The sequence below is a fragment of the Panicum hallii genome, chromosome 9 (assembly GCF_002211085.1).
Source record: "Panicum hallii strain FIL2 chromosome 9, PHallii_v3.1, whole genome shotgun sequence".
In the NCBI taxonomy this organism is placed as follows: domain Eukaryota; kingdom Viridiplantae; phylum Streptophyta; class Magnoliopsida; order Poales; family Poaceae; genus Panicum; species Panicum hallii.
The window spans coordinates 52240459-52261542 of NC_038050.1; the positions used below are offsets into that span (position 1 = coordinate 52240459).

Here is a 21084-nt window from a genome sequence, read left to right on the forward strand (position 1 = left end):
AATCGAGCCAAGCCGGCCACCGGCAGAACACTCCCGCTCGCATCCGCGGACGCGCTAGTCCAAATCCGTCCGGACCTCCGGGTCCTGCAACTCCGCCGCCCTTTCCGCCTGCTGCGACACCATCAAGGCCGGCCTACCACCACCGCCGGTCTTGCGCTGCGCGTCGAACCCGCGCTACATTGCTTCTGCCCTGACCTCCACATGGATGAAGGGAGCTCGCCGTGTCTGGCTGCACCGTGGCTCCCCAGAGCTCGTCGCACCCGGTCACCGCCTTCGCTTCGCTGCCTCCCCTTCCGACTCGCCGCGCCATAACCGCCCCTCCACCTCCACGAGGGCCGAAGCCCGCCCGCATGTTGACATCCAGCAGGAACCCACTGCTCCCGTGCGGATCCGCCCGCAGCCGCCGCCGTCTGACTCGTGGTGCCCGCACCGGCTTGCGCAGAAGCCCTCCATCGCCACGTCCTGCTCCGCCCGCGCCGCAGCTGCTTACGCGCGTCCGCTCACGCGCGCCGCCCGCTCCTGCGCCCGCTCCACGCCGCCGGTCCCGAGCGCCCGCACGCCGCCCGCCAGCTTCCGCGCTTGCGCCAGCGCCCTGCTGCTTCACCCGCGCCAGCGCCGCCCGCGCGCTCCGCCGTGCGCCGCCCGCCAGCTTCCGCTCGGCTCACGCGCCTGCCAGTCCCCGCGCTGCCGCCTGGCGCTGCGCCGCGAGCTGCCCACGCACGCCGTCGCCTGCGCCGCGCTCGGATCCACACCGGGTTGTCCTGCGCGCCACCGCTCGCCCTCGCTCCCGCGCCTGCCCCGCGCCCGCGCGCCGCAGCCGCCCGCCCCAGCTCGGCACCTCCCGAGCCGCACGCGCCCGCGCCCGCCTGGAGCCGCGCTGCCCAGCGCCTGCTCTGATCCACGCCAACCCAAAGTGAGCAGAGGGAGGGAGGCAGGGAGGAAGTGCCCAGATAGATGCGACGCCGGTGGGGATAAAGAAGAGGGACGCCAGGGAGAAAGACTAAACAAAGAGAGAGGAAGGAGAAATAGAATTTCCCAAGGACTTATGCGCAAATCTAGAAAATTGCAGGGACCTTTCTGTAAAGCATAATTTCTCATTAATTGAAAACCCTAATGAAGAAATGCCCAAAATGAAAGTTGGAGAGTTTTTCAAACTCTACAACATTGCTTTAGGGCTCAAGTTCAAAAACTCAAAATTTATATCTTTACACGTGAAATTTTGAACAAAGGTTGGATTTGAATTACTTTTGTCCTAAAGAGTGTAACTTCATAACATTAAGGACCTAAACGCAAGTATTTATGACACGTCACCATGGCGGGATAGACACGTCATAATGATTAGATAGACATGTCATGATGACTTGCACCTTTTTACACTTTAGCCCTGAGTAACTTTAAAATTTACTTTTGTAAATCAACTACTTACACAAAAGGACTTGTACTTTTATAAAATTACATAAATACCCTTATTTTCAAAGCTTTACCCAAACTTTTACACAATTCAACACATACATTCCTAATACAACTTTTGGATAAATATATATTTTTTACAGGGGATAAGGTAAGAAAAACTTATTTGCGAAACCATCCTTCACTTATTTTGAAAATACCCCCTATCCAATTACATTTTGCAAAAACAACCCTGGTTTTTCCATAATTACAAAAATACCCCTTTTTACTTGCACTTTAAATTTTCAAAAGCTTCACATAAACACACACAAGCCTCACACTAACAAGCACATACTTCACGCTAACAAATAATGTGCCTAGCTTATAGGTACATGAACTGTCACAGCCTTTCCCCCTAAAAAGAATCTCGTCCCGAGATTCAGGACGAAAGACTCTTAATGGAAGAGAAGCAAATCACCCATCAAAAACGGCAGGAAGCAATCACACCAGAGAAGATTGATGTTGATGGTAAAAGCCATTGGAGTATGACTAGATGAGTGTAACAAGGGCATGGATAGATTGTACATGGATGAGTATGACGAGAAAAGAGAGAGAAAGGTGATCAAGTTCTCATAGAGTTGAGATCACAACATGAGGACGATAAATATCGGCGACATTCAGCACAAAACTTATGGATAGCAAGTGAGGATAGTTCGAGAGATTGATAAGTGATGTTTGAAACATTCCTGCTTAGAGTTTATTACCCGAATGATTTGGATGATGTTGATTGCAAAACATGCCTATTTATACCGATGCAATCAGGGAATAATGACAAAATGCTCCAACTCAGAGTGCAATGCTCGATATATAACCATGAATGTGATGCACTGTTGAGACATATAATTACTATGATGGTGCAACACGAGGATGGAGAATTCCATGCACGATCGAAATGATGCATATGACACAAGTAATTACCGTGATGCTGATCAAATGAGGCATACACCATGATGCAAGGATGATGATGCCTATGATGTATGCACATAAGAAATGCATAAAGTATGATGCATACCCTCATGAGTTAATGACACACATAACTCGCACCCTGCAACCATTCTCTCGTGACTATTACCTGGGTAGTTCTATATCCTTGAGTGAGGATCAAAAGTTAGGACACTAGTAAGGTTGCATAAAAAGAGATTGCAGTGAGTTACGTCACATATACCTAGGCACCAGTGCGCTCCTAATGGCTCAATCATATGGCTGCAGCGCACATGAGGCCTTAGGTTCCGACACGGCATCATGGTCATGTGATTAAACACCACCACAAAAGAGGAACAACAACCCTGTAGTGCCAACAGCAACAAGATAGATTTAGGAAACCGAAGACAACCCGAAGTTGTACTGGATGCATACCCGTTAGTCAGTCTACGGATTTTTGATGACGATGCAACACCATGCACTGACCAAAGATGGTATATGTTATGATGCATGACTTTTACTGGGAAAATTGTATTTTAAAGGTAATTATTGTCATAAATCTTTTTAATTTATCCAAAGTCATCTGAGCAAAAATTGAAGGTGCAACTTTCAGATGTTGTAACTAGAATAGCCAACAATATAAGGTACAACATCAGGAGAGGATAGATGAATCACTGAATGATGGATTGAAGGGTTTGCTGATAATTATCAAGGTTTAACCATCAAAGGAAAAGCTTAGTGCTTCTGCCGAAACAGATTCAAAGCAAGATCAAGAGTTTGATTTGGCTGTTAAGCTAAGATCGGCGATAAGGTCCAAACATGACCCAACCCACTTGATTCACAAAAGACTTTCTCAACTCTAAGTTAGCCTAACAGATTACATTGGCTCCTACAACACAAAGTCTAGGCGGGCATTCAGATACAAGCAACATATTTTAGCATAACAACGTAACAAGCAAGGCAATCAAATCAATCCAAGATAACATGATGCATGCACGTTCTACACGTCCTCACAAACAAAAATAACTGCCAAGTAACCTTGGCCTTACGTGGTTAGTTACGGTGGCATCATATAGATACATCTCTCCCTATAATATCTAGTCGATAATCCTAACCGTTCTGAACCTATCGAATCGTGGTTAGCATTCCTGCAGAGAACACAATATGTATATACTGAACCTTTCATGCCAGCATGTCATGAAAGCGTCCTCAAACATTACTGTTCACTATAGAAACAGCATCTGTACAATTACCGTCGTACAGAGAACGTTAACATACGTTATCGAGATAACGTATTCATGGGAGTACAGCAAAAATGCGGGGGTGTTGCTGTTCATACCCCGTACCTAACTATATACTCGCAATGTACTCAACCGAAGTTGGTACATTGGCAGCATCACAAGTAGGCCACTGCTTGAGAAACAGCGTTCGGTTCGCATCACCGACGGGAAGGCTAACTCCCCAGTTAGCTGAGGATCCTTACCTTCTTACCTCATCGTCGAAGGTGTCGTTACAGAATGTAAAGTTGGGTTGTGCATGAATTTAAGTTTTGACAGAAAGTAATGCTGGTAATTAGGGTTATATTTATATATTATAGCCACCTTTATTTCCCTCATAAGCATTACCTTAGGGCTTTACGTACTAAGCACAATCCTTAACGATTCCAACGCGGCTTTGCCAAACATTTTGTTGATCAAACTTTTATACTGAAAGCATTTTTAAGGTAAAATGTATCTCCAGAGTAACCTTATAGCTCTGATACCAGCTGTGGCAGAGCCAACCTGAATTATACCAGCTCAAGTACGCGAGTCCATTCCTGAGGGCTCCAACGTGCTTCAAACGGTATAATCCCTTGGCCTGTCGGGTAACGTCCCGATAAACCACCGAATACAGGATCAAATAAGGTTACCTCACACGAAGGTGAGTCTAGAGATACAGTCACCATCATATTACATCATAGAGAATTACATTACAAGAGTTTCCAACAGTAGTACGGAGTTTCAGGTTTAGAGAAAATATTACAAACTGTTAAAATTATGGTTTTTGGCAGTGGAAAATAAATGCGATAATTTACAACACGTCGTCAAGACTGATGCCATGCTAAGCCCAGGCACGACATCACTTGATATCATCAGGATTGGCCGGGGACAGATTCCATTCCACGGACCATCCATCTGGAAGACCACAGGGCCAAGACAGGTGAAGAGTAGGGTCTTCAAAGACTTTACCTGAAAAACATATAACTAGCAAGACTGAATATACTAATACTCAGCAAGGCTTACCCGTTCATGGTATACATAGCCATGTAACTAGTCTTATGAAGGCTTTTAGCTTTGGTAGAGTTTTCAGCTGAAAAGCAACAAAGAGTAGATACTTAATTTCAACTTTTAGCTTTCAGGTTCTAGTTGATTATCCATTCTAGGTAAGCATCTATAACTATTCAAGCATGATAGAATCTTTAGCCAAACATCATCTTTGATAATCACAAAGTTGCTCTTGTTACTCTATGTGGTAAAGGGATCAAGTAGTCTCAATCTCCGCGAGAAACGGACGATTCTGAATCGAATTTCCAACCTTGCAAGGGTAAACCTAACTCACACGCTTGGAACATCCAACGATAGTTCCGAACCAACCGTTTGCCTTTCATTCCGACTCATGGATCAGATCCACCACAAGCGACTGCAGGACCATACGCACTTCCAAAGTGCAGGACGTACGCCTGTAGCGCGACTACATGTCCGTACTCCTGGTTGCCCTTGCAACACGTATTCCTACACGTCGAATCAAGTAACCAGAAGAAGCAAATACGAGTGGTGGGAGGTATGTCCACTCCTCGGGCCGATTGGTTACTAGGCTTGCCGCTTACCCAAAACCCACGGCATGTGGTTAGTACTTTCAAACGCTTAACCCACACTACCACATACTGCGACCTTATCAAATTCAACAACACAGACGGGGTATCATCTCAACCATGATACCTCACATAATTCCTGTCCGTCATCCTTATAGTGATTACAGGAAGGTAAACATTGCAATTCCTATATCGCACGAGTGACAGGAAATCACCTAACTTTTACCGGCCCGATTAGCAGAGCATCTAAGCGATGAGGACTCAGGTAAAGTACATTGGTTCCTAGGATTCATGCATCTAGGGTTTCATTTCATCTCCTAGACTTAATGCAAGATATAATATATAAGTATAAGATTGCATAATGTAGTAATTTGAAATACTAGGTTATGCACCGAGGCTTGCCTTTACTAGTGGGGCTGAAGTCAGGGATGTTAGTATTATTATCTTTCGAACTTTGGTTCGGGGCTTCCGATACTCCCTTGGTCACGTTCATTTGGTCTTCAGGAATATCCTCCGTAGACTCTTGGGAGATCTTGTAGGTACCGTTTGCGGAAGTAGTCGTGTCTACATGCAATGCAAACATCATATTCAAAGTGTGCACATAAAACTATCTTACTTCACAATAAAGTTGCATTCCAACATTCACTTAACATATTACTCGTATAACAATAAAAAAGATCTGAAACTAAACTTAGACAAGGCCGGCCTTTCCGCCTGCTGTGACAGTTCGTGTGCTTGTAATGCTAGATATATATTTTGTTAGTGTGAAATATGTGTTTGTTAGTGTAAAGCTCATGTGTGTTTATGTGAAGCTTTTAAAAATTTAAAGTGCAAGTAAAAAGGAGGTATTTTTGTAATGAGGGAAACTCGGGACCTTCTTGCAAAATGTAATTGGATAGGAATTAACTTCAAAATAAGCGAAGGGTGGTTTTGCAAACATGTTTTTCTCACTTTACCCCTGTTAAAAAATATATATATATATATGTATCCAAAATTTGCATTTGAAATGTATATGTTGAATTGTGTAGAAATTTTGGGTAAAGTGGTGAAAATAAGGGTATTTATGTAATTTTATAAAAGTACAAGTCCTTTTATGCAAATAGGTGATTTACAATTGTAACTTTCAAAGTTACTAGGGGCCAAATTATAAGAATGCAAGTAATCATGACTTACCTGAAAACTTGCATTTAGGCCCAAAGTTATGTGTAAAATACATTAACAAGGACAAAATCTTTATAAAGCTTAAAGTTAGTCCAAAATTTCAAAATAAAGTTGCAAACTTTGAGCTTTGGAGTTCAAACCCTAAAACAAAGTTGTAGAGCTTGAAAAGTTGTACAACTTTCCTTTTGGTCACATTTTTGTTTGAGCTCTAGAACAGTGGTTAAAGTCTTCTTTATCCAGAGGTCCCTGCAATTTTCTAAAATTACAAATAAGTCCTCGGGAAATTCCCTTTCTCTTCCTCCTCTGGCGCTGCTCTGTTTCACTGCTCTGCAGCTCGCTGCTGTTTTCTGGCCGCCCTCGCCACCTCCTGCTGCAGCTCATTCCACGCGCCGCTACCCCCTCGGCTCCTTCTCCTCCCATGTCCCTCCGCCCTGCTCGCTCTTTTTCTCTACTCTGCCTCCACGACTCCACAATCACCGGTTCTTGGCCTCTGTCTCTGTTCCACCGGCAGAATCCCCTTCCTCTCCTCCCTGTGCACCTTCCCTTCCATGCCCTGCCCCTGCGCACCGCTAGCAGCTGCTGCTGCAGCTGTTCCCTTTCTTCCCCGGTCTTCCTCCTGCACGGTCCCTGCCTCTGCCGCCGGCCTCTGCTAACCGGCGCCCATCTGCACGCGTCTGCCTTCTGCACCCGCCGCCTGCCCTCTCCTCCCTTCTCCCCACTGTGCGCCGCCACCCCTCTGATTCAGGCCGCCCCAACCATCGTCTCTGGGTCCCTGCACCGCCCCCGGCTCTTCCCCAGGTCGGGACTGCACCGCCGCCCCTGCCCTCCCCGGCCGGAGCTGCCTGCTCCACTGGGCTACGCCTCCCCACCGTTGAGGACCTCCTTTTGGCCCTCCTGCTCGCCTTCTGACCCCCAAAACAAACTCCCGGTGAACGGCTCGAGCTCCCCGGCCCTCGGCATGACCTCCTCCCACTGAACCGAACCCCCACGGCGCCTCCTCTGTCCCAAGTTCAAGTGAAGGACCCTGTGCAACAATTGAAACAAGGTCAGGGGGTTATCTGCAATGTTGTACACTCGTATGTATAGTTTCTATGGACCAAATCGCTTAAAGCTTTGAAAATCCGTAGGAAATGGTATAAAAATCGTAAAATATCAAATAAAGATGTTTTAGAATCCTTGTAAGTAGATCTATGCAGTATGTGTATAATTTTGTATGTGTTAGTAGAAAAATCTTGCTCTAGATTTTTGCCTAAGCTTGTTAGGAATAAATTCCTATCTGTAGTTCTAGAAGTCAAAAATTTATGAAATTTATGCAATAGCTTACTCTTTACATGTTTAATCCACAGTAAAAATTTCGTGCCCGGAAACTATGTGTATGTTGGTGAATCTATTTTTGTTCAATTTGTCTTGTTGGAACTAAAATCAATGCTTTAGGTGGACAATAAATACTGGTAAAATTATTTTTATACTCCTTATCAGTGTATCATCATACAAATTAATCGGTGCTACCAAATCCTTACTGCATGTCAAGTTGCGGCATTTATTTCGTTCCTAGATATAGTTTTCTTGTTGAATGTTGCTAAGAGGTGTTTTTCCTATATGTGAATCTCAGTAGCTAATTCTTGTTCCTGAATAAGTCATGTTACCCTTGCTAGATACTTATAACATGAATTAGGGTTACAACGAATGTCTCTGTGCTGCTGCTCAGATTCTGAGCATATGTTTTAATGTTGATTGCTTAAGCGTGGTATTGTTGGTATGCTTGTTAAAAACTATCTCATAACCCTAATACAACTTAGCTTACCTACCTGAAACCGTGTAACACTTGTGCCATAAAGTACGACTTGAAATGATTTATGAACCATTAAAGGCTATATTTAATCCTGTATGCTTATTGTTACAATATGTTTCTTATGCCACTCGTTTAAATCTTAATTAGACTTGTTGTACAACTCTAAAACATACGAGATGCCTAATCTGAAAGTGAAACAATTGATTTATATTTAACCTACTGATTGTGTGATGCTAAACTTAATTAGCTCTTGGTAGCCAAAGTCCTTGCAATAGATTGACTAATGATAAATTGTTCACTATGCCTGATGTATTTGCTGCCCCTATGGCAGACTTTTTGTGATGTTTGATTAATCTTTATTCATAGGGATGCTCATACCTTTGCTCTGGTCTTGATTACAATCCTGTTAGAGCCCTTGATCCTAGTATATCTTGTGTATCGACTGCTTAGTCGATACACCCTTGAAACTATACTTAGCAATCAGCTACTAGTTCAGTCGATTTTCGATAGGCGTGACCCTATCGGCCATAAGCCTTTTGACTTCTTCCCTACCGGCAGAAGTCCCTCGGCCCGATGTTAACCACCCTATCGGTCCGATCCGATGTTAGTGCCCTGACCGACCTGGTCCGATCTAGACAACCATGCCGGCTATGCATCAATCGGTTGTTGCTGATATCATCGAACCACTCAAACACTGATTACTCCGGTTAACACTCCAGTCAAGAATCGGATAGGCACATCCAATAGAGAACGTAATTATCGGTTAAGCACAGCCAGTACAGCATAGGGAATCGGCTACTTGTGCCGATTCACAAATCTAACGCATGCGCACCTATTAGCTCGGCCGATACTCACACTTCGACTAGTTTACCAATGCGCAATCAAATAGTTACATACCCTGATCAGCTAACATGCTGATGTTCACACATCGACTAGTTTGCTAAAAACACAAATCGGCTATGTCGATGCGCACAGTGATCAACTAGCCATCCGATTTAGATAACGTATTGGCTGCACATAGTCGACGTATCAGAGATGCATACACGATTTTAGAGTTCTGTTATCCACTGATCTAAGCCGATTCCAGTTGTTTCCCATAGCGGTCAATTATGGCCGGTCAATCCTTAGTTTTCCCATCCTTATCCACACACTGTTATCAGCCGATTTATCGGCTGAGAGATCGGCTATATGCTTACCGGTTACATACCCTCAACCACATCCTCTTTACTCTAACTCCGCACTTATGGTCTCACCAACCTAGTTTAATATTAATATTCTGTTACACCTAATTCTTGAAATAGGTCTAACTTAGATAACCCCATCGGCTGTACGGCACTCAATTGTTGTATTGACGTAATCCAGCCGATGCAACCACACCTAGTTACCTAGGATAACACTTAAGCACATCTCAGTTAAGACACAACTGCTTTAGGAAACACCCCTTTTGCTAAAGTAATCGATGTTTTCATCGATCAATTAGGAAACCGATGCACCTATCCATCGGCTACACAGGCCAAAGTATACAACTCTAGATCAGTAAGATAGCACAATAGATACGCCTCTGTTAGACACGACCAAAACACATCAATCGGCTAAACCTGATGCATCCTCGTCGGTTAAGACCAAGACCTATACACCAACCAATTAGATAACCAAACATGCTATATAATGAAGTTAGTATAGATATTTAGGGTAACCCACCCTGTTGCTTAACGTAACTAGTTAGTTTAGTTGATACTCAATAAATGACTGCCCAGTACAGGGTAGTTAGGTTGTTTATTGAAATGTAATATTCTTTTATTTGGATTGCAACTTTATTGTGAATTAAATTAAAAGTATATGCATTCCATAATTTATACCTTTGCACGTCATGTAGACTCGACCGCTCTCGCCGATGGAGATTACCAGCTAATCGCGGAACCAGAAGAAGGTTATTCTGAAGACCCCGGGAATCTCGTCGCGGAATCCTCTGAAGCCCCGAACCAAGGTTTGGAAGATATTAACTTGACTGACCCCAGCCCCACCAGCGAAGGCAAGCCCCGGACATAACCCTACTTTATTACACTGCAAATTATACTATTTATATATCTCTGTATGCATTAAGTTCTTAGGAGTTGTTTGGAAACCTTAGTTGCATAATTCCAGGAACCGATGTATTAAACACTAGTACTTGAGTCCGAATAGCTGCTCTGCTTATAGGACCGGTAGAAGTCGGGTGATTTCCTGTCACTCGCGCGACATAGGAATTGTAATGTTTACATTCCTGTTATCACTATAAGGATGACGGACGGGAGTTTGTGAGGTATCATGGTTGAGATGATACCCCGTCTGTGTTGTTGAATTGGATAAGGTCGCAGTGTGTGGTAGCGCTGGTTAAGCATTTGAAATTACTAGCCACATGCCGTGAAATATGGTAAGCGGTAAGCCTAGTAACCAATCGGCCCGAGGAGTGGACATACCCCCCACCACATGTATTTGCTTCTTTTGGTTACTTTGTTCAACGTGTAGGAATAAGTGTTGCTGGGCAACCAGGAGTACGGGTTTTGTAGTCGCGCTACAGACGTACGTCCTGCACTTTGGAAGTGCGTATGATCCTGCAGTCGCTTGTGGTGGCCCTGATCCACGAGTCGGAATGAAAGGCAAACGGTTGCTTCGGAACGACCCTTTGGTGTTCCAAGCGTGTGTGTTAGGTTTACCTTGCAAGGTTGAATCTCGATTCAGGAATCGTCCGCCTCTCACGATGAATGAGATTGCTTACCCCCTTTACCACATTGAGTAACAAGAGCAATTATATGGTTATTAAAGATGATGTTTGACCAAAGATTTTACCATGCTTGAATAGCTATAGGTGCTCATCTAGATTGAATAAACACCTAAAAATTGAAAGCTAAAAGTTGACATTAAGTATCTACTCTTTGATGCTTTTCAGCTGAAAACTCTATCCAGAGCTAAAAGCCTTCATAAGTCTAGTTATATGGCTAAGTATACCATAACCGGGTAAGCCTTGCTGAGTATTAGTATACTCAGCCTTGCTAGTTTTATGTTTTTCAGGTATAGTCTTTGAAGACCTTACTCTTTCCCTGCCTTGGCCCTGTGCTTTTCCAGAAGGTTGGTCCGTGGAATGGGATCCGTCCCCGGCCAACACTGATGATACCGAGTGATGTCATGCCCGGGCTTAGCATGACATCCGCCTTGACGACGTGTTGTACATCATCGCGTATGTTTTCCGCTGCTAAAAACCGGAACTTTAACAGTTTGTAATGATTTCTCTAAACATTAACTTCGTACTGCTTTAAGAAACTCTTGTATTATAATTTCCTATGATGTGAAATATGATGGTGACTATATCTCTGGACTCACTTTCGTGTGAGGTAACCTTATTTGATCCTGTGTATCGGTGGTTTATCGGGACGTTACCCGACAGGCCAAGGGACTATACCGTTTGAAGCACGTTGGAGCCCTCAAGAATGGACTCGCGTACTTGAGCCGGTATAATTCAGGTTGGTTCTGCCACACCTGCTGTGACACCATCAAGGCCCGCCTACCACCGCCGCCGGTCTTGCGCTGCGCGTCGAACCCGCGCCGCATTGCTTCTGCCCTGACCTCCGCATGGATGAAGGGAGCTCGCCGTGTCTGGCAGCACCGTGGCTCCCCAGAGCTCGTCGCACCCGGTCGCCGCCTTCGATTCACCGCCTTCACTTCGCCGCCTCCCCATCCGGCTCGCCGCACCATAACCGCCCCTCCGCCTCCGCGAGGGCCGAAGCCCGCCCGCACGTTGACGTCCAGCAGGAACCCACTGCTCCCGTGCGGATCCGCCCGCAGCCGCCACCGTCCGACTCGTGGTGCCCGCACCAGCTTGTGCAGAAGCCCTCCACCGCCACGTCCTGTGCCGCCCGCGCCGCAGTTGCTTACGCACGTCCGCTCACGCGCGTCGCCAGCTCCTGCGCCCGCTCCACGCCGCCGGTCCCAAGCGCCCGCACGCCGCCCGCCAGCTTCCGCGCTTGCGCCAGCGCCCTGCTGCTTCACCCGCGCCAGCGCCGCCCGCGCGCTCCGCCTTGTGCCGCCCGCCAGCTTCCGGTCGGCTCACGCGCCTGCCAATCCCCGCACCGCCGCCCGCGCACGCCGTCGCCTGCGCCGTGCTCGGGTCCACACCGGGCCATCCTGCGCGCCACCGCTCGCTCGGGGCCGCTCGCTCCCGCGCCTACCCCGCGCCCGCGCCGCAGCCGCCCACCCCAGCTCGGCGCCTCCCGAGCCGCACGCGCCCGCGCCCGCCTGGAGCCGCGCCGCCCAACGCCTGCTCTGATCCACACCAACCCAAAGTGAGCAGAGGCAGGGAGGCAGGGAGGAAGTGCCCAGATAGATGCGACGCCGGTGGGGATAAAGAAGAGGGACGCCAGGGAGAAAGACTGAACAGAGAGAGAGGAAGGAGAAATAGAATTTCCCAAGGACTTATGCGCAAATCTAGAAAATTGCAGAGACCTTTCTGTAAAGCATAATTTCTCATTAATTTAAAACCCTAATGAAGTAATGCCCAAAACGAAAGTTGGAGAGTTTTTCAAACTCTACAACATTGCTTTATGGCTCAAGTTTAAAAACTCAAAATTTATATCTTTACACGTGAAATTTTGAACAAAGGTTGGATTTGAATTACTTTTGTCCTAAAGAGTGTAACTTCATAACATTTAGGACCTAAACGCAAGTATTTATAACACGTCATCATGGCGGGATAGACACGTCATAATGATTAGATAGACATGTCATGATGACTTGCACCTTTTTACACTTTAGCCCTGAGTAACTTTGAAAGTTACTTTTGTAAATCAACTACTTACACAAAAGGACTTGTACTTTTATAAAATTACATAAATACCCTTATTTTCACAGCTTTACCCAAACTTTTACACAATTCAACATATACATTCCTAATACAACTTTTGGATAAATATATATTTTTTACAGGGGATAAGGTAAGAAAAACTTATTTGCGAAACCATCCTTCACTTATTTTGAAAATACCCCCTATCCAATTACATTTTGCAAAAACAACCCTGGTTTTTCCATAATTACAAAAATACCCCTTTTTACTTGCACTTTAAATTTTCAAAAGCTTCACATAAACACACACAAGCCTCACACTAACAAGCACATACTTCACGCTAACAAATAATGTGCCTAGCTTATAGGTACATGAACTATCACACTCACGGTCATGAGCGGCCCAGATCCTCCGTCTGATTAGTGGGGTTTACCTTTGGTGGTTTGGCTTGGTTTTCAGTAGATTCATGATAAAGTTTGATTAATTATTATGTAATTTGGGTTATGGTAATTCATCCACTTGTAGTAAATGGCTTTAATAAAAATTTGCCAAGATTAAAAGCTAATGCAGTTGGGTCAGCTAACCGTAGAGCCTCATAGTTTGTATTATACTTGTTGAGTACAAGTTGTGTACTCACACTTGCCTTCTCTACTCTTCTATTCTCTTTGGGATATCTTCGACTGCTGCTCAGTACCAGGAGACGTGGAGGACTACATCAACGGACTCGACGATTTCTAGACGTTGTCTCCTAGCCGACGTCCCTGTGGCGCCCTATTCTTCATGTATTTATTTTATGCTTCCGCATTCCTTGAACTGATTCTTGATTCAGTTGTAATAAAGATATTCATTTATGATTTATACGCTTTTATTTCGAGATACGTGTTGTGATATCTTGATGATTCTGTTGTATATATGCGTGACTTGATCCTGGCGCATATATGATTGCTCGGTTTATGTTCTTATAAATCGGGTGTGACACAAGTGGTCCTTAATCATACTCCAGTCCCAATAATATTATCAATACACATTTACTTTATATGCATGCATATGTCTAGAATATGATGCAATCAAAACTAAGGATGTGCCTAGTTTCTATTTAACTTCCTTGATTAAACCTGGGTTATTATATTTATGTTGTAGCTACGCTAGTTGCTTTTACTTAAATTTTGGTTGGATAATCTAAAAATCATGTTACACTGGTGTACCCATGTTATGGAATACTTTATTGGATATAATTAAGATTATTACATTAATTAGAACATGGAGAACCATCCAAGAAAACAGTGCAACTACAATACTACATGGCTCTGGTCTTGGCTAATTAATTGAAAATCTTAGCTTATGATAATCTTACCGAAAGGGCAAGAGGGGTTGCATCGTCGGGGTATAGCTCGGTCCTCTTGAGGCATATTGATATATGTGGTCCTTGGCTAAGGCGTTTCCTTATTAGGGAGAGTTATGATCGCTTTGGCTTGAAACCTTAGCGGATTGTCATAAGTTAGGGAATCTTTATAAAGGCCTTATAGTAAATCTCTGTCACTCACCTTGGAAGTGTTTAAGGTGCTTGCAAACCTGTGCATTAAGGGAAACATGAATTGTGGGTAAAGTGTACAACCTCTGCAGAGTGAAAACTGATATATCAGCCGTGCTCACGGTTAAGAGCGGCTTGGACACTCACATGATAATTAAACTTAACAATGATCTAAATTGATGTTCCTTTTATTTATTTAGTTATTTATATTGTGGAATATTTACCTCTGATATTTTGTTTAAGGGTTGGTACATACTTACACTTAGCTAATGCTTGCTTAATTAAAACTTGACCAACTAAAAATGCTTATCGCAGACAAACCATATCAGCTTTTCCTTGATCATAGCCTTGCATGTCATATAATTTACTCCACTTGCTGAGTACCAACCATAAGTGTACTCACACTTGCTTTATTAAAAACAATGCTGCTCAAAACAAGATAATTGTCCGGCGTTTCCTAAAGATTTCGAAAAATACTAGGCGTATGTCTCCCAGTCATCTGCCTGTGAAGTTGAAGTTCGCTGCTAGTTATCGGCCTCTATTTATTCGTTTAAGATTAAGACTGACGGTCATGTAATAAAGTACTATTATACTGTATTTTGTTAATGCATTGTTTCGGATATTCACTTGTGACATCTACTGTATGTGCGAAACTTGATCCTGGCGCATATATTGGATGCATTCGGTTACCTTTTTTAAACCGGGTGTGACAGGCAACTTAAAACCTTAATCTATGGTCTCCATCTAGTTTGCACAAAATATAAACATAACATGCTATCGACTTCTATTGTTCCAACCCACCCAAACAAGAGTTATGCAATCTATAGCCAATCCTAGCTTGATATTACTCTAAGAATGTAAAAGCACACATAAAGAAGTGCAAAACGTAAAGGAGTGGGTTAGGAAAAATGCAAACTCGGCATGTCAATTTTTCTCCATGGTATCAGTGGGCTGAAGCCACCCCTAGTCCATGTTGGAGCTCCACCAAACTATGCTCCCAGTCATCAAGTCTCTTCTGGTCAAGTGCTTGGTCTCGCCACTAAGGCTCACGCAAAGTAAGTGAGGACCTTGCCATAAAGGCAATGCTCACCACCTCTTGCACTGGTCACCTTGACGCTGTCTGCACTACGGAGCTTTCCATGAAGGAGGGGTCTCCTCGTCCCCAGAACACAGTCATCAACGCTGCTCCACACCAAACCAGAGGGTCGAAGACTTGCCGGCGAGTCACCATGACTCCAAGGGGCCGGCACAATGGTGGATCATTCTAGAACCATACACAAGGAAGCAACACCTTGCTCTCTCACTCTCTCTAGGCCTAACCTAGCACTAACACTCTCGAAGCATGTGCTAAAGCCTATGGATCTGATCAACTTGCACTATGATGGCTTGGAGGTGTTCTTCAGTGTGTGTACGCTTCCTCTGAACTCCGGCAACCTCAAATGGGTGAGAGAGGGGGTATAAATAGCCCAACACCTCCAAAGAGCTGTTGCTCCAACAGCTAGAAAAAGTATAGCAGTGTCCGATAAACCGATGCTCTGACAGGGTGGGTGTTAGTTCATTCCGTACCTCCTTTTTACCACATAGCCATTGGACCCTCCCTGCCATGTCTTCTTTTGCTAGTGTCATTGCACCGACACTTCATCTGACGCTCATCGGTTCATCCGGTGCTGAAAAGATTTCTTCCAAAACCTTCTGCACACATGCTCTCTGAGTCATGAGAGCATGATTGCACCAACACCTCGTGGCAACTGTTTCATCCGATGCTAAAGGCTTTTCTTCACTTGATCGTCAGTTGAATTCTTCATTGCATCAACCTATTATGTCTTGATGTCATCGGTTCATCCGACGCATGCATTCATACTAAATCTTTATCCAATTCATGCCTCCTTTTTTTCATGATGACTTGGCATCTTGACAGTGATCTGGACATCTCGTTTCATTCATGGGACCTGCTGGTGTTTTACCACCACGCTCACCGAGGGATACCCCTGAGGTGGTGAGTTTGTAGGTAGGGTGTTGCCGAGATCAGAAACTCGAAGGTGCAAGGAACACAAGGTTTAGACAGGTTCGGGCCACCGAGAGCGTAATACCCTACGTCCTGTGTGGTTTGTATCACTTTTGATGGGGGGTCCCTGTCCACCCTTATATAGTCTGGGGGAACAGGTTTACATGGAAGTCCTAGCCGGGTACAAGCCCAGGAGTCCTACCCGAGTACTTCTCGTGTAGTTTTCTACCGTGTCCGACTAGTTTTACTACTATACGAGTAGTCCTACTGCTCCACGAGCAGTTACAACAGATGTAGGGCGTGGGCCATGTCCCATCCCGTATCTTGTGAGAGGTATGCCACGTGCACAGTCCCATGTGCCCGGGTCTGACAAGCCCCCCGAGCTCTTTGTAGTCGAGTACTGCAGGCGTCCGGGTACTTCTGAAGACATCTTCGAGTCCTCCCGAAATTCGTCCTGAAGGTGTCTTCCGAGTACTTCCTTGGCTGCATCGAGGCTATGAGGTGCTCATGCCCTGAGTAGTTTGTCAAGTCTTCTTTTATATGGGGTGCGATTAAACTCGCACTCCACATGGAGTAGCCCCCGAGCCTTAGGTTGACTCGTAGAATCATACTGAGGGTCAATTTAATCTTGAGTCTTCTGTCCTTATCTTCCAGCAGATTTGAAAAAATAAGTCGTTGATGGCACGTGTCCTGTAGTCCCCGAGCCCGGAATCCAAATCCCCAAGGTTTGGAATAATGGATCCAAAGAATCGTGGCATGCAATATATGACGGTAAAGATTTGATGGTGAACATGGGCAAATCGGTTTAGTAAATTTGAAAACCTCTTTTTTTGGGATGAATTTCCTGAAAAAATGGTTAAACAAATTACTTCTCTAACAAATGCCTGAAATTACCTCTCAAATCAATCTTTGTTCCTTGAGTCAATAACTGAATAAGACCTCTAGGTAATAATAGGAAAAAACCCCTTATTTCAAAATAAAGTCCCAAAAATAATGGTTAACAAACTTCTACCCAAGATTAATCTTAAAAAGCCTCTTGGATCGGGTATTGTCGAGTAGTTTTACGGCGTCCAGCGTTTAAGCATGAGAGCTGTCCCTTGAAGCACGCTAAGTGACTTGTCCCATCGAGCCCCCGAGCTAAGGAGCCAGATGAAAAGCATAGAGTACACAGAGCAATCGGTGGCATCAGCCTCCGAGCCTAGGCATCGGGCAAGTAGCCACTGAATCTTGAACAGTCGATGAAGCCATCTAGTCAGAGTTGATCCTGACTAGGGTTGTAGTCAAGATGAGTAGTCGAAGTAGTCGAACAGGTATAGAACTAGTCGTAATTGCAAAACTTCTATCCATGGGAGTGAGGCCCCTTCAATAACATAGTGTACGAGTCGAAAACTAGTAATATGTTACTAGAAATAAGGGATCAAGGCCCCTTCAGCAAACTTGCGCGTAGTACCAATCGTACACCAGTAAAACGCAGTTGTACTGGAAGTATGACCGCAAGGCCCCTTCAGTAACCCAAGATAATAGTCGGAAACTAGTAATTAGTTACAGAAAATATAGGAGCGAGGCCTCTTCAGCAAACTTGCATGGAATACCAGTCGTAAACTAGTAAAACAGAGTTATACTGGAAGTATGAGCGCAAGGCCCCTTCAGTAACCCAAGATACTAGTCGGAAACTAGTAATTAGTTACTGGAAATATGAGAGTGAGGCCCCTTCATCAAACTTGCTCGTAATACCAGTCGTGAACCAGTGAAACGGAGTTGTACTGGAAGTATTAATCTCCAGGCACCAATAGAAGATCTCCCAGTTGATCAAAGATGAAAACGGCGTAGATGCTCGATATTCCAAGAATTAGGAACCTCCTAGCCATCATAGAACTGTAAGCAATAAGATCTAGGGCCTGTAACCTTGTGCACAGTGAAAGGCCCTTCCCATCGCAAGTTAAGCTTGTGTAGCCCAGTATCATCCTAGATTCGTCGAAGAACCATATCTCCAACATTGGAAGAGCGTCGTTGAACGCTCCTATCATTGTAACGATGAACTCCTTGTAAGTAGCAGGCCGATTGGACCAAGACATTGCATCTGATTTCATCAGCTGAGTCAAGCTCAAGATGTCTTGCAGTATCAGCCTCGCCTTCTTCAAACATCTCCAGTCGTGGAGACTTACACATCATGTCAGCTGGTAATATAGTTTCAGACCTGTATACGAGAAAGAAAGGTGACTGTCCTGTGGCTTTGCTTGGTTGCGTGCGAAGCCCCCAGACTACTGATGAGATCTCATCGATCCACTTGCCATCCTTTTTGCTGTTCTCGTCATAAAGTCTTTTCTTCAATCCATCAAGAATCAAGCCGTTGGCGCGCTCCACCTGGCTCTTGGCCCGCGGGTGAGCCACCAAAACATATTTGACTTCAATGGAACTGCGTTCACAGAAATTCCAGAACTAATACGAGTGGAAATTGGATCCCAGATCTGTAATGATAGTGTTGAGGAAACCAAAACAGTGTAAGATGTCGCAGATGAAAGTAACCACTATATCCGCAGAGAGCGTTGCGATTAGCTTGTACTCGAACCACTTGGTAAACTTGTCGATGGCCAGCAACACGTGTGAGAAACATCCTGGCGTAGCTGTTAAGGGCCCTATCATGTCCAGGCCCAGCATGCAAACGGCCATGAAGGTGGTATGGTGATGAGGTTATGAGCTAGGACATGAGGCTATTTGCCAAAGAATTAGCAGTTGGTACACCGGCGAACAAGTGCTTTGGCATCTGCCAAAACAGTCGGCCAATAGAAACCAGATTGAAACGCCTTGCCGAATAGTGTGTGAGAAGCTGCATGGTTCCCGCACAAGACTTCGTGAATCTCTTGGAGTATCTCTTTGCCCTCCTCCGTGCTGACACACTTCATGAGTATGCCTGATGGTGATCCACGCTTGTACAGGTTACCCCCGACTAGAACATACCCTTTACTGCGCCTTAGGATGCGAGTAGCTTCAGCGCTTTTTGGGTTGACGCGGGGGGGGGGGTATTTCCTGCTCCTAGATGTAGTCGATGAAGGCCACCCTCCAGTCGACCTCGATCATCAAGACCTCTCAGTCGGGTTCCTTTGGACCCTGAGCGATGGAACTTGAGTCTGGTGCCTTGATGGAAGGGTGATTCAACTTGTGAACGAAAACTCCTGGTGGGACGTTAGCTCGATCAGAACCAAGTTTGGAGAGCACATCCGCGCCCATATTTTTGTCGCGAATCACATGGTGAAATTCCAACCCCGAGAACTTGTTCTCGAGCTTGCGTATTTCTGTAACGTACGCATCCATGGTGTCCTTGTTGATGTCCCACTCCTTGTTGACTTGTTGAACCTCCAGTAAGGAGTCACCGTAGATGAGTAGTCGCTTGATGCCCAGAGAGACTGCCACACGTAGCCCGTGCAATAATGCCTCGTACTCGGCTTCGTTGTTAGAGACCTCGAATAGAATTTGGAATACATACTTGAGCTATTCTCTTCTCGGGCTGATGAAAAAGTACTCCTGCACCATAGCCACTGAGCTTGAGTGAGCCATCAAAGTACATAACCCAATGCTCTGGCTGGTTGGTTGGAGCTTCCACTTGGTTTTCTCGCCACTCCACCATGATCGACTAGTGCCTGCGACTTGATGGCTGTCCGAGGCTTGAAGTCGAGTGTGAGGGCTCCTAGCTCCACAGCCCACTTGGAGATGCGCCCAGTAACGTCCCGATTGTGGAGGATATTTGCCAATGGGAAGTCGGAGACCACTAGGATATTGTATGCGTCGAAATAATCGCGAAGCTTCCTGGAGGTGATGAGTATACCGTAAAGTAATTTCTGAATTGTCGGGTAACGAACCTTGGATTTAGAGAGAACTTCGCTGATAAAGTAGACTGGTCGCTGCACCCCGAAGGCGTGGCCTTCCTCCTGTCGTTCCACCACGTTTGCCGTACTGACGACGTGAGTAGTCACGGCGATGTAGACTAGCAGATTCTCGCCTGGTTGGGGTGCCGTCAGGATGGGTGGCAACTGCAAATGGTGCATGAGATCTTGCAGCACTTGGTTTGACCCCTCGGTCCACTGGAACTTGTCGTGGCGCTTGAGTAATTTGAAGAAGGTTAGTCCCTTTTTCCAAGTCGGGAGATGAATTGATTCAAAGCTGCCATACAGCTTGTGAGCTTCTGGACGTCCTTGATCATCCTTGGAGCGTCCATGGCTGTGATGGCATTGGTCTTCTCTTGGTTCGCTTCAATTCCTCAGTGGCTGACAATGAACCCGAGTAGTTTTCCTTGAGGCACGCCAAAGACGCACTTTGCCGGGTTAAGCTTCCATCGGAACTTCCGCAAGCTGTTGAACATTTCCTCGAGATCGGTGATGAACTCGTCGTGGGATCTAATCTTGATGACCATGTCATCCACGTAAGCTTCAACGTTGTGGTGTAGCTAGTCCGCAAGGCACAAATGGATGGCACATTGATAGGTGGCTCATGCGTTCTTCAACCCGAATGACATTGTAGTGTATGCGTATGCTCCAAGGGGGGTGATGAACGCCGTTTTAAT

The 21084-nt window shown here is 45.3% G+C and overlaps 1 protein-coding gene across 1 annotated transcript; it reads left to right on the forward strand.

Moving 5' to 3' along the window:
- The first annotated feature begins 205 nt into the window (after window positions 1-205).
- LOC112873122 (proline-rich receptor-like protein kinase PERK9) lies at window positions 206-1565 on the forward strand. The gene is made up of 2 exons (XM_025936142.1): window positions 206-913; window positions 1554-1565. Exons 1-2 carry the CDS (start codon window positions 206-208, stop codon window positions 1563-1565), a joined length of 720 nt encoding a protein of 239 aa, XP_025791927.1.
- Window positions 1566-21084: the final 19519 nt, after the last annotated feature.